The sequence below is a fragment of the Bubalus bubalis genome, chromosome 2 (genome assembly GCF_019923935.1).
Source record: "Bubalus bubalis isolate 160015118507 breed Murrah chromosome 2, NDDB_SH_1, whole genome shotgun sequence".
Classification (NCBI taxonomy): domain Eukaryota; kingdom Metazoa; phylum Chordata; class Mammalia; order Artiodactyla; family Bovidae; genus Bubalus; species Bubalus bubalis.
The window spans coordinates 78,568,698-78,580,798 of NC_059158.1; the positions used below are offsets into that span (position 1 = coordinate 78,568,698).

At 35.4% G+C, this 12,101-nt stretch overlaps 1 protein-coding gene across 8 annotated transcripts in view; it reads right to left on the reverse strand.

Annotated features, from left to right (window-relative positions):
• UBR3 (ubiquitin protein ligase E3 component n-recognin 3) overlaps positions 1–12,101 on the reverse strand; it is a 200,227-nt gene that overhangs the window by 83,024 nt on the left and 105,102 nt on the right. For 5 of the 8 annotated variants that reach the window (XM_025275194.3, XM_025275197.3, XM_025275190.3 and 2 more), the window contains exons 21-24: positions 9,494–9,598; positions 7,846–8,019; positions 7,392–7,424; positions 5,340–5,800 (exon numbers count right to left, since the gene is read on the reverse strand). In XM_025275194.3, coding sequence (XP_025130979.2) covers positions 5,340–5,800; positions 7,392–7,424; positions 7,846–8,019; positions 9,494–9,598 — 773 coding nt within the window. The remainder of the gene's footprint in view (positions 1–5,339; positions 5,801–7,391; positions 7,425–7,845; positions 8,020–9,493; positions 9,599–12,101) is intronic. The other 3 variants (XM_025275209.3, XM_025275200.3, XM_025275199.3) reach the window with 1 other exon arrangement.

Sequence of the window (12,101 nt, forward strand, 5' to 3'; positions counted from 1 at the left end):
TGAAACAAATTAAAATCATGTGACAACTTGATGGGATGCATCAAAACAAAACAGCAACATTCCCCCTCTGCCTTTTTTTTTTTTTTTGGCTGGGCCACATGGGCTGTGTTATCTTAGTTCCCTAACCAGGAACTGAACCTGGGCCACAGCAATGAAAGCCAAGAATCCTAACCACTAAACCACCAGGAAACTCCCCAGCAACACTTTTTTGATATTGTTCTCAAAGATATATCATCCAAATCCAAGCATAATGGAAAAGTAGACAAGCCCAAATTGAGGGATATTCTACAGTGCTTACTGCTCTGTAACTTTCAAAAGTGCCAAGGTCAAGAAAATAAAGGAAAAAGTGAAGACTATTCCATACTGAAGGAAATCAAAGAGATACAACAACAAAATATGATGAGTGATTCTGAACAGAATCTTTCTGCTATAACCGACATTACTGGAACAACTGTCAAAACTTGGGATCTAAGGATTTTATCATACTAAGTAAAATGCTAATTCCTTTATTTTGAAAGGTATATTGTGATTATATAAGAAAATGCCCTTATTTCTAAAAACTATGCACTAAAGTATTACACTAAAACATTCCACTGTAAAACAACTTACTCTGAAATGATCCAGAAAGTTCTTTGTACTATCCTTGAAACATTTCTGTAAGTTTAAGATTTCTTCAAAATAAAAAGGTTTTAAAAATTAAACCCATTATCAAAGGACTAAAATTGGTCACTAAGGAAAAAACAGAAACAAACAAAAATGTACTGTAGATGCTCAAAGACCTATGAGACCTCCAAAAATATTTAAATAATAATAGCAGTGATAGAAGGCAGTGGCACCCCAGTACTCTTTGCCTGGAAAATCCCATGGATGGAGGAGCCTGGTAGGCTGCAGTCCATGGGGTCGCTAGGAGTCGGACACTTACTGAGTGACTTCACTTTCACTTTTCACTTTCATGCATTGGAGAAGGAAATGGTAACCCACTCCAGTGTTCTTGCCTGGAGAATCCCAGGGACGGGGAGGCCTGGTGGGCTGCTGTCTATGGGGTCGCACATAGTCGGACACAACTGAAGTGACTTAGCAGCAGCAGCAGCAGCAGTGATAGAATATGTGTTTGGTCTTCATACTACTCCTTTATAAACTAGTAAGCTTCACCGTTTCTTTAATTAAAACAATGAGTTATGCACTCTACAGTTGACCTTTAAATATGTACATGTACATTTACATTTAGAATATACAAGTTCACAAAATACTGTTTCAAGTAACAAATCTGAATACCAAACTCATCTCACCTGCACTGGCAAGCAGAATCTTATCCACTGTGACACCACGTAAGTCGTAGAAATGAATTTTAATACCGGTGCCAATCAATTATATTTGAGGTTTTCTTAAGAAAATTGATTGGCACTGGTATTAAAATTCATTTCGAGGATATCCTTGGTGGCACAGTGGATAAGATTCTGCCTGCCAATGCAGGTGACAAGAGTTTGATCCCTGGTCCTGGAAGATTACACATGCCGCAGAGCAACTAAGCCCCTGTGCTTTAAAACGAGCCCTCGCTCTAGGGCCTGCAAGTCACAGCTATTAAAGCCCACGCACCAGAGCCTGTGCTCCACAACGAGAGGAGCCACCACAATGTGAAGTCCATGACCCACAACTAGAGAGCAGCCCCTACCCTCTGGACTAGAAAAGCAACGAAAGACCCAGCACAACCAAAAATAAATAAATAAATAAATAATTTTTAATAAAATTCATTTCTGTTCTGGAATTACTGTAAATTATAGATAATTATGTCTGTCAACTTTAGTTTGTGAGACTCTGAGCAGAGACTCAGACACACCAGGTGACTTCAACAGAAATAAGAAAATTAAATGGGTATCGTTTTAAATTGTGTTCTTAACAATGCATTTCTGTAGTAGTTGTCTATGATTTCTAGAAAAGGAGTGTTGTTATTTTTCCCTTGTGAATTTTTTCATAATTTAGGTTATTCCTTTCTAAACTTGGACATAAATGTGCATAAAGACCATTAACAAAAAGACACAAGTTCTAACATGTTCATACAACTCAGCAATTTTCCATTATGACCTAAGAAGTGGACATACTAAGGTTGCATATGGTTACAACCTTCTAGAGTTTTCTATTTGTATCTAGTTTTCTATGGAGTTAATCGGTTATGAGGGCTTCCCAGGCAGTGCAGTGGTAAAGAATACGTTTGCCAGTGCAAGAGATGGAAGAGGCTCGAGTTTGATCCCTGGGTTGGGACGATTCCCTGGAGAAGGAAATGGCAACCCATTCCAGTATTCTTGCCTGGGAAATCCCATGGGCAGAGGAGCCTGGTGGGCTATAGTCCATGGGACATGACTTAGGGATTAAACTACCATCAATCTATTATGAAAGTGATGTCAAGTTTGTCTATAGCTGGGGTACCTGGGAATAGATCATTATGTGTACATAAACTATTCTGCCTTTATTGTGAAATTTAACCCCAAACCCAAAATAAATTGAGAAAAAAATGTGAGCCGCATAGCGAGATTCAAACTGATTCATTTTAATCGTTACCTGTCTGCTACAGAATTAGTTTCAAGTCCTTGTCAATACTACCATCGCTCAAAGGAAACAAGCCCATAACAAAAAAAGCCTTAAATTTTTAGGTCACTATTACAAAAGCATTAGAGCCTTTGTAAAAAAAAAAAAAAAAAAAAAAAAAAAAAACCAGCATCTGAACTATGTCCTCTAGTATCTATATCTGTTATGAATAATAATTACAAAATGCCTTTAACCAAATAGAATAAGTTTTGATTCACTGAATGTTTTTATCTTCCTTAAAAAATAAATAGACATTATTCTATAACCAAAACAAAAGGTGACCAATTTAGAAGAGGACTAATCTTAGTTAACAACAAAAAAAATGTACCTCATTTTTAACTTTCCAATTTTATCTATTCAATTCTAGGTGTCTACCAATTCAAAGTTAATGAACTTTCACCTAAATTATATTATTATATAACAACTTCTATTTATAAAGTACTGTGAGAAATAAGAACCCTCCTAAATTTTTAATGTACTAAAAGTTTTGTGTATACTTTTATTATAAATTATCTGTAACAAAATTACAGCAAAAATGAAGAACAGCTATGTATGATTAAATCTGCTTCTGTTACAGTTACCAAAGGATGACCTCCTAACTAATCAAATGGGACTGCCAATCTTAACTAAACTTTTGTAGCATTTAACAATCTTTCTTCCTTTCTGAACCTCCTCCTCTTATGCCTCTCTAATGCCATTCTCTGCAGTTTTCCTCTTATTTCACTCTAACCATCCCGTTTTGAGTCACCTTTATAGGTGCTCCTTCCTCAGTTAATCTCTTTTATGTTTTTCCCTTGAGTTTTATACTAAGTGTTCTCATCTTTTTATTGTCCATATTCTTCCATACACAAGGCTCTATTACCTATATGCCTAAATCTGTAGCTCTAACTCAGAATTCTCACCTAAGTCTCTAACCCTGTATCTAACTGGACATCTTCACCTGGATGCCTTCCTTAAACTCAGTAACATACAAAACTGAGCAAGTCAATTTTACTGCTAATCCTGAGCCACCTATCCTCCTTTATCTTGGTAAACAGAACACTGTCTAAAGAAAAATGGAGAGGTTTTATAAATATGATTCAACAACAAATTAAAAGCAACTTAAATCTTCAAAAGCTAAAACCATCAAAGTTTTAAAACACTGCTTGTTTAACAATTTGTGATCATATATAGGAAAGACTGGAAAGCACTAGAAGAAACTAAAACAAATTTTTAAGGATCATTAAAATTTTTCTTTTATTTTCTACTATCATTTAAAGTTGAATTAATATTTTTTTAAAATAACAAGAGAATTATTAGATTTCCCACAGTAGTAACAGACAGCAACTTTTACAAAGGGGTCTACAGGTTTGCGCATGCATGCTTAGTTGCTCACTTGTACCTGACTTCTCGTGACCCCATGAACTACAGCCCGCTAGGCTCCTCTGTCCATGGGATTCTCCAAGCAAGAATACTGGAGTGGGTTGCTATTCCCTTCTCCAGGGGATCTTCCCAATCCAGAGATTGAACCTGGGTCTCCTGCACTGCAGGCAGATACTTTACTGTCTGAGCTACCAGGGAAGATCTTAAAGTTGAATTAATACTTAAAAAAAAAAAAAACAGCAGGAGAATTATTAGGTTCCCCACAGAAATAACAGCAACTTTTCCAAAGGGGTCTACAGGTTTAGAGTAGTAATTTAATGTCAGGGTCAGTCCCAGGCTGGATGAAGCACAAGCTGGAATCAAGATTGTCAGGAGAAATATCAATAACTTCAGATACCCAGATGACACCACCCTTATGGCAGAAAGTGAAGAGGAACTAAAGAGCCTCTTGAAGAAAGTAAAAGAGGAGAGTGAAAAAGTTGGTTTAAAACTCAACATTCAGAAAACTAAGATCATGGCATCCGGTCCCATCACTTCATGGCAAATAGATGGGGAAATAATGTAAACAGTGAGAGATATTATTTGGGGGGGCTCCAAAATGACTGCAGATGGTGACTGCAGCCATGAAATACAAAGACGCTTGCTCCTTGGAAGAAAAGTTATGACCAACCTAGACAGCATATTAAAAAGCAGAGACGTTACTTTGCTGCCAAAGGTCCATCTAGTCAAAGCTATGGTTTTTCCAGTAGTCATGTACGGATGTGAGAGATGGGATTATAAAGAAAGCTGAGAGCCGAAGAATTGATGCTTTTGAACTGTGAAGTTGGAGAAGACTCCTGAGATTCCCTTGGACTGCAAGGAGATCAAACCAGTCAATCCTAAAGGAAATCAGTCCTCTTCTAAATTTTTTTATTTCCTAAATATTTTTTAAAGGAAATATTCATTGGAAGGGCTGATGCTGAAGTTGAAACTTCAATACTTTGGCCACCTGATGTGAAGAACTGACTCATTGGAAAAGACCCTGATGCTGGGAAAGATTGAGGGCAGGAGGAGAAGGGGACGAGAGGATGAGATGGTTGGATGGCATCACCGACTCAACGGACATGAGTCTGAGCAAGCTCCGGGAGCTGGCAATGAATAGGGAAGCCTGGCGCGCTGCTGCAGTCCATGGGGTTCGCAAAGAGTCGGACACAACTGAGCCACTGAACAGAAACTCAACCAATTCAAGCATGCTAAACGTACGAGCACTGACTATCTTTGATTCCCCTCTTCTTACAAACTATTCAGTTATGATTATAGCTAGCCTCAGATGACCAAAAGTGGGGGTGGGGGTGGTAATATAAAATCATCAACTGCATCATACATTAGTTTAAAGCACTAAAAATAAAAATTACCTTTCTTCTTTGTCCAGTGTTTTCTTCTCTGCTGCAGTAATCTTTTTGGGTGGTACAGGAGGGGTCACTTTTCTACATATCTCTTCAATGATGCGTTTGTTCATTCTGCTTTGCAATGCAGCTTTTAGTAAAATTCTTTCTACTGCAGTTATACCATCTCCATGACTATATTTAGGAATTTCAGGCTGGATTAAAATTTCTATGTCATCAAGCCAAGGAGGATAGTAGGAATTTTGTTTTCCTGAGAGTTTGTGGTGAAGTTTAATTAACAAAGACAATATACTTTCTTTAATTTCCAAAATGGCTGTAGTTAACTGTGGAGCTGAACCAGGTGCAGACCATTTACTTGAAGTTTTAGGACGAACCACTTGATTTGCTTCACTGTTACTGCGATTGATGATCTCTTGAAACTTCTTTCTGCGCTCTGCTACTAAGCTGAAAACCTGAGCTGTACCAGAATTCTACCATTCAAATGAGAAAGAAAGAAAAATCAAGAGGTTATTCAGGGTCATTTTTAAAATATATTAGCATTAATTACATTTTCCAAAGGATATGTTCAAAGTTTCATCCAAAGATTTATTTAATAGATTTGTTCTTTAAGTAAATTTGTCCCTTGACTTCTCTCAAATATACTTAGTCCCACTCAATCTGGAAACAACAATGAGGAAAAAGGAGATTATCCACAGTAACACTTCTTTTGCAAGCCCCCTAAGCCTATCAGGGAAAACAGACAAAGCTTCAGTAGTATCTACAGCCATATTCAAAAGGAATCATAAACTAAGTCTTTCATCAGTTTAAAGGAATCAAAGCTATCAGACATTCATCAAGAATACTACACTCCTGACTAAATTCTAGAAGACCATGATATCGTCCACTTAAGAAAATTATAAATTAATTTTTTCCAAGTTAGTGAATCTCAACTGCTAATTAATTTCATTTTTAAAGAACTTTAAAAGTTTGAAAATTACTTCTAACATAAATGCTTTAAGTTACTAAAATGAAATAAAAAGATGAAAAATTAATCTTTCATATTTAATATAACTATATTTATTTGAACAGATTTTTTAAAACTATTTTTCTCAATAATTTATCTTCAAAATAGCCTTTTTGCTAAAGCAGTCAAACTACATTAGGGCTCTTAGAAATCATCTTTTAATAAAGATACAAGTCAGTTTAATAGATTTCACTAAATTTTTTAAAGCAAGCATAGAAACAATGTTGCAATCAGCTGAGATTTTATGAGCTTAATATACATTTTTTTTTTAAACGTCCAAGCTGTTTGTCAAGTTCCCTCTACCAGCATTAGAGGCAAAAGCTGCCTCTTACAGACTGCAATATTTTATTCAAAATTCTTTATGGTGTTCACAGAAAAAGCATACTGTCAAAGATAAAGTTTCTACAAATGAACTCGTTTCAATAAGAAATGTACGATTCAATGTTCTTTACTTGCAAAAATCTAGACTGTAGGAATTAGAAGTATTTAGGTTTAGTTATTTGCCATGTCATTTCAAGATTTTTAATTTCTGCTTTTTATAAATTAATTAAGCTACATGCAATAAGAGAGCTTATTTTTAAAATGAGTCCAAATACACAACATAAGAAGTTTAAGCTTTTTGTGGGCTTATTTTATCAGTTAATTAACTATCATATAAGCAAAAAAAAAAGGGGGGGGGTTGTGAATGGCATGCCACCAGCAACTAAAGATAAAATTTGTTTTGATTTCAGAAACATTCATTCTTAAGATGTTAGTAACAATGCTAAATGTAAACAGAACAAAATGTGTGTCTTATAATTGGCCCAAAATACCAACACTACTAAGAAAAGCTCACTATTAAATATGCAGTATTATTTTTTAAGTTCAATAATGTGGATTTTCTTTAAAAATAAAGCCTAAATTACTGCATTTTAAAAAATGCACACATACATTAAATGTTTTTTTTTATTGTAACCATATTAATTAAACACACACATATACACACAATACTTCAGCATTTGTCTCCATTTCCAGTTAAAGCCACATTGCTAGTTAATGCAAGTATCACATACATCTACCTCTCTTTGAAGAACTTTAGGCCGACGTGAACTCTGGCAGATTAAAGGAAAAAGATGGGTGAGGCAGAAGTTGTTTAGATATATCAGAGTTGCTTAGATATAAAGGACAATTTAAAGTTATCTATAACCACATTTATGTTTCTTTTGGATATGACTGTTTTTGTTGTTGTTTTGTTGCTAAATCATGTTCAACTCTTTTCAACCCTATAGACCACAGCCTGCCAGGCTCCTCTGTCCGTGGGATTTCCCAGGCAAGCATACTGGAGTGGTTGCCATTTCCTTCTTCGGGGGATCTTCCCAACCCAGGGGTTAAACCCACGTCTCCTGCATTGCAGGCAGATGATTCTTTACCACTGAGCCACCAGGGAAGTCCTAGGATATGATAAGATGATCTAAATGACACATCCTAATATAATGAAGTCTTTCCCTTTTTTGTTCTCACTTTTACACTTACTTGTAAAGATCCCAAGCTATCAGAGCTGGTACTTGCAAGTGAGTCTCTCTTCACTTCTGGAGCAGTCTCTGGAACTCTCACTCTAACATAATTTATAAAGTGTCGCATATTCGATACTAAGTTACTACCAGGAAACCAACTGTCATGACAACGTTCAGGTCCACATGCTGATGCCTGAAACATAAACATAATGAATACAAATCTTGTCAGTGAGGTCCAAGATACAGTGGAGATGTAACAAGCCCAAATAATAGTTCACTGCCTGTTATATCCTTTAATCCCTTAAAGTCACATTTACGAACTACGAAGTTCAAATAAAACCAAATGCAAACACAAAATTTATTTTATTATTATTTTTTTTATTTAGAGAATACTTTATTAGTTTCTGTAATCAAACCCATGTAGATAAGACCTTACATATTTAATACAGTGAAACACAAAATTTAAAAACAAACTGCTCGATGCTAATATGGAAGTCAGCTAAACTTCTCCAGAAGAAAATACATTTTTCAATTTGGAAATACGCAGTACAGGATACTTTTCATCACCCATTAAAAATAACTCATAATACAGTCAAATAACACTAATTTGGACTAACTGTGGAAGGAAGTCTGAAAAATCTATCAAAAGTCTGACTTATTCTTAGAGGAGTATTAATGATCTTTTTAATATCTATGAAAGAATACAGGTTGACTCAGCTTAAGACTACCAAGTACTGCCTAGCCTTTTCACTTGTCTGTCTATTGCTGTTGTCTTTTTGTATGGAGGGAATGAGAAAAATATCAATTAACTATAAAATCAATTTGTAGTAACTAACAATTACTTTCAAGGAAATGATATTTATACAGTCCTGAAACACACTAACAACTTATATTCTCAAGTAAACATTCTTCTTTACAACAAATTTTACTCCATTAACTTAAAATCTTTACAGAAAGAATTTGCTATTCCAAAATAAAATCCCTAATGGAATTATTAGAATTTCTAGACTGAAGTCCTAACATAATTATTTACCAGTGTCTGTGTGTGTAGTTCAATTGCTCAGTCATGTCCCACTCTTTCTGACCTCATGGACTGTAGTCCGCCAGACTCCTCTGTTCATGTGATTTTCCAGGCAAGCATACTGGAATGGGTTTCCATTTCCTTCTTCAGGGATCTTCCTGACCAGTAACTACAAAAATGGCACTAGTGGTAAAGAACCTGCCTGCCAACACAGGATATGCAGGTTCGATCTCTGGGTTGGGAAGATCACCTAGAGGAGGAAATGGCACCCTGTGCCAGTATTCTTGCTGGGAGAATCCCAAGCACAGAGGAGCCTGGCACACTACAGCCCATAGGGTCACAAAGGGTTGGACATAATTGAGCATCTGAGCACAGCACAAAAATGCACTAACAACTTTTCTTAGATCTACATATTATGAATTACAAATTTCAAATTCAATAATTCTCTAAATGGGAGTTTTATATATTAGTGAAATCTCTAAAAGAACATATGTAGTTGAAGATTTAAAAGGGCCTTTCCAAGTTCCTAAGAAGATTTTTTTCTAAGTATGATACTCAGACAAAATAAATACCTTCAAGATGACATGCAACCTTTTATAAAGGCATATCACAACTTTAACATTTAAAAATATAATAAACTACTTACCTCTTCATCTGATTCCTCTTCAGCTGAATTTTCAAGTCCTAATTCAATCAGATATAAAACCATACAGAGTACATGTTCTGAAAGATTTTGATGATCCATCAAAATCTTTAAAAAGGGAAAAAAATGCCCCATATTACTTTTTTCCATAAAACATATTTCACTTAAATATCAAAAAGTATTTTAACCTTATAGACCAATGTAACATAATATATATGTGTTATTTATACATATATGTTATAATATACATGTTATACATATCATATATACATATGTGTGTTATACATATCATAATCAGATATGTAAGTAAGTAAACATATACCTTGGTGAAAAGACAAACTAAAACCAAAAAAACAGGTTCCCCTCCCAGGATTACACAGTATTTTAGGCAATATTCAGAATCATTAGTTCACTGATCACCTAAAGTTTAACACATTAAATAATCCACTAAAACAATTATTATAAAAATACCAGTATCTAATAAAGTAATTTAACAGGAATATTTTACATCCTAAGTTATTGACATTTTTCTCCTGATTACAAGGATATCAGATAAATGTTTGTTAAATAGGATAGTTCATGCAAATGTGTTTAGCATAGCACCTGGTATATAATTGGGAGCAAAATAATTGTTTATGGAACATTAATATTATTAAAATCTGTCTCTAAAATTATAGTCCTGAGCTTGAGTGCTCTGCACTCAGTGTTCAGTGTTCAGTTCTGTGCATACACTGTGTACATGTGTATGCACTGTGTGGTTTATACAAGAAAGGAAAAAAGAATAAAGTGGTTAGGAGACAGGTTGCGCTGAGGAAATACTGACAAATCTGACCTTATAAATGGATTATGCAAGCCTTACACATTTTATGCAGGACTCAGTGGGCTAACCTATACCAATCACTCATTCATATAATGCAACAAACTATTAACCAGAAGACACATAAAATACCATAAGGAAAAAACAGCCTAGTAGCCATCTTGTTGTCTTCATTATTAAAAAAAAAAAAAAAAAAAGCCAGCCAGTCAAACGAGAGATTCTGTGGGGAGTGGCACTGTCAGCTGCAGGGGAGACTAGGGAGAACAAAGAGAGGCCAGTCTAGGCTGAGCCTCCTAGAAACTGCCCAAACAGCAGAGAGGGCTTGGAAAAGCCTTAGTCACTTAGGAGCTAATCTACTATGACTAAAAAATTAAGACTTCCAGTTCACTGATTTTCTAATGTTCAATCTGACTACTGAGAAGACTTTTCCATTCATATTTTGTGTGGCACAATGGTGAGGAGAACAGACTTTCAAAACCTTTTAAAAACCTGATTTTTTATACAAATTTTGTATATACTGAAGTTATTTAATCTTGAACAACATCTGGTCTTAAGTTTCCTCATCTTTAAAACTGGAATAATAGCCCAGAATTATTGTGAGGATTATACGATTAACATCTTAAATTTGCTTCAAATAATATCTAGTAACTGGTGTTCAACAAATAGTAGGGAGGTGGCGTAGACGGATGGTGGGAAGAACAGGAGAGCAGTAAGGGGGGACTGAAGGTTGACAGGCAATAGAGGTAATCCTTCTAACCCAAGACTTTACAGGGAGGAAACCAAGGTTCAGCCACACACTCAGCTAGCGTAAGCAACACTAGAACACAGATTTCAGACTTCCAATGACTGCATACCATTACTACTCTGCCTCCTTTTAATAAATAGAGCATTATTAGCTAAAATCAAATAAATTCTAGCTTGAAAACCTGTGGTATTACATCTTACAGCTTCAAATGTGTAACTTTAAGGTTAAGGAAGCAAAAAAACTTTTTTAGGTACTACAATAAAAGAGAGGATGGTTTCAGGAGAGTTTTATTAACATGTTCTATATTAAAGTTTTTTAATATTAAACATGGCAGGAGATGAAATGGTTTACTGACACTGATTTTTAGAAAGCTGACCTGCCAATAAAGGTTCTTCTATTATCATAAAGTCAGGAATGATATTACAAAATTGAGATTTTTAAAAACTCGGTCATAGTAATCTTGTAACAAGTAAATACTGCCTTTCTATTTTTGAGGAAATATTATTCTTATAGTAAGCAAACGAAAATGTTGAAAAAATATAACTTGAAAGGACACAAATCATTTGCAATAGTCTTCTTTAATTTTTAAATTAAGATTTACTGACTTCTTCACTTATTTAACCTTATTCAGTTATTTAACCTCTAAAACTCAAAAAACATATCTGAGGTCTTCCCTGGTAGTATAGTGGATGGGAGTCCGCCTGCCAATGCAGGGGGCACAGGTTCGATCCCTGGTCCAGGAGGATTCCACATGCTGTGGAGCAGCGAGGCCCATGAGCCACAACTACTGAGCCTGTGCTCTGCAACAAGAGAAGCCCCCACAATGAGAAGCCCACACACCACAACCAACAGTCCCCACTTGCCCCAACTAGAGAGAGCCCACATGCAGCAATGAAGACCCAATGCAACCAAAACTACATAATAAAATGTTTAAAAAAACATATCTGAGAGATGAGAATAAAAATAGAACTGTCACTCATAAGGATTTCTACTAGAATTAAAATAATGTATATATGTGTACACAAAGCATCTGAAACAAAATCTGGCAC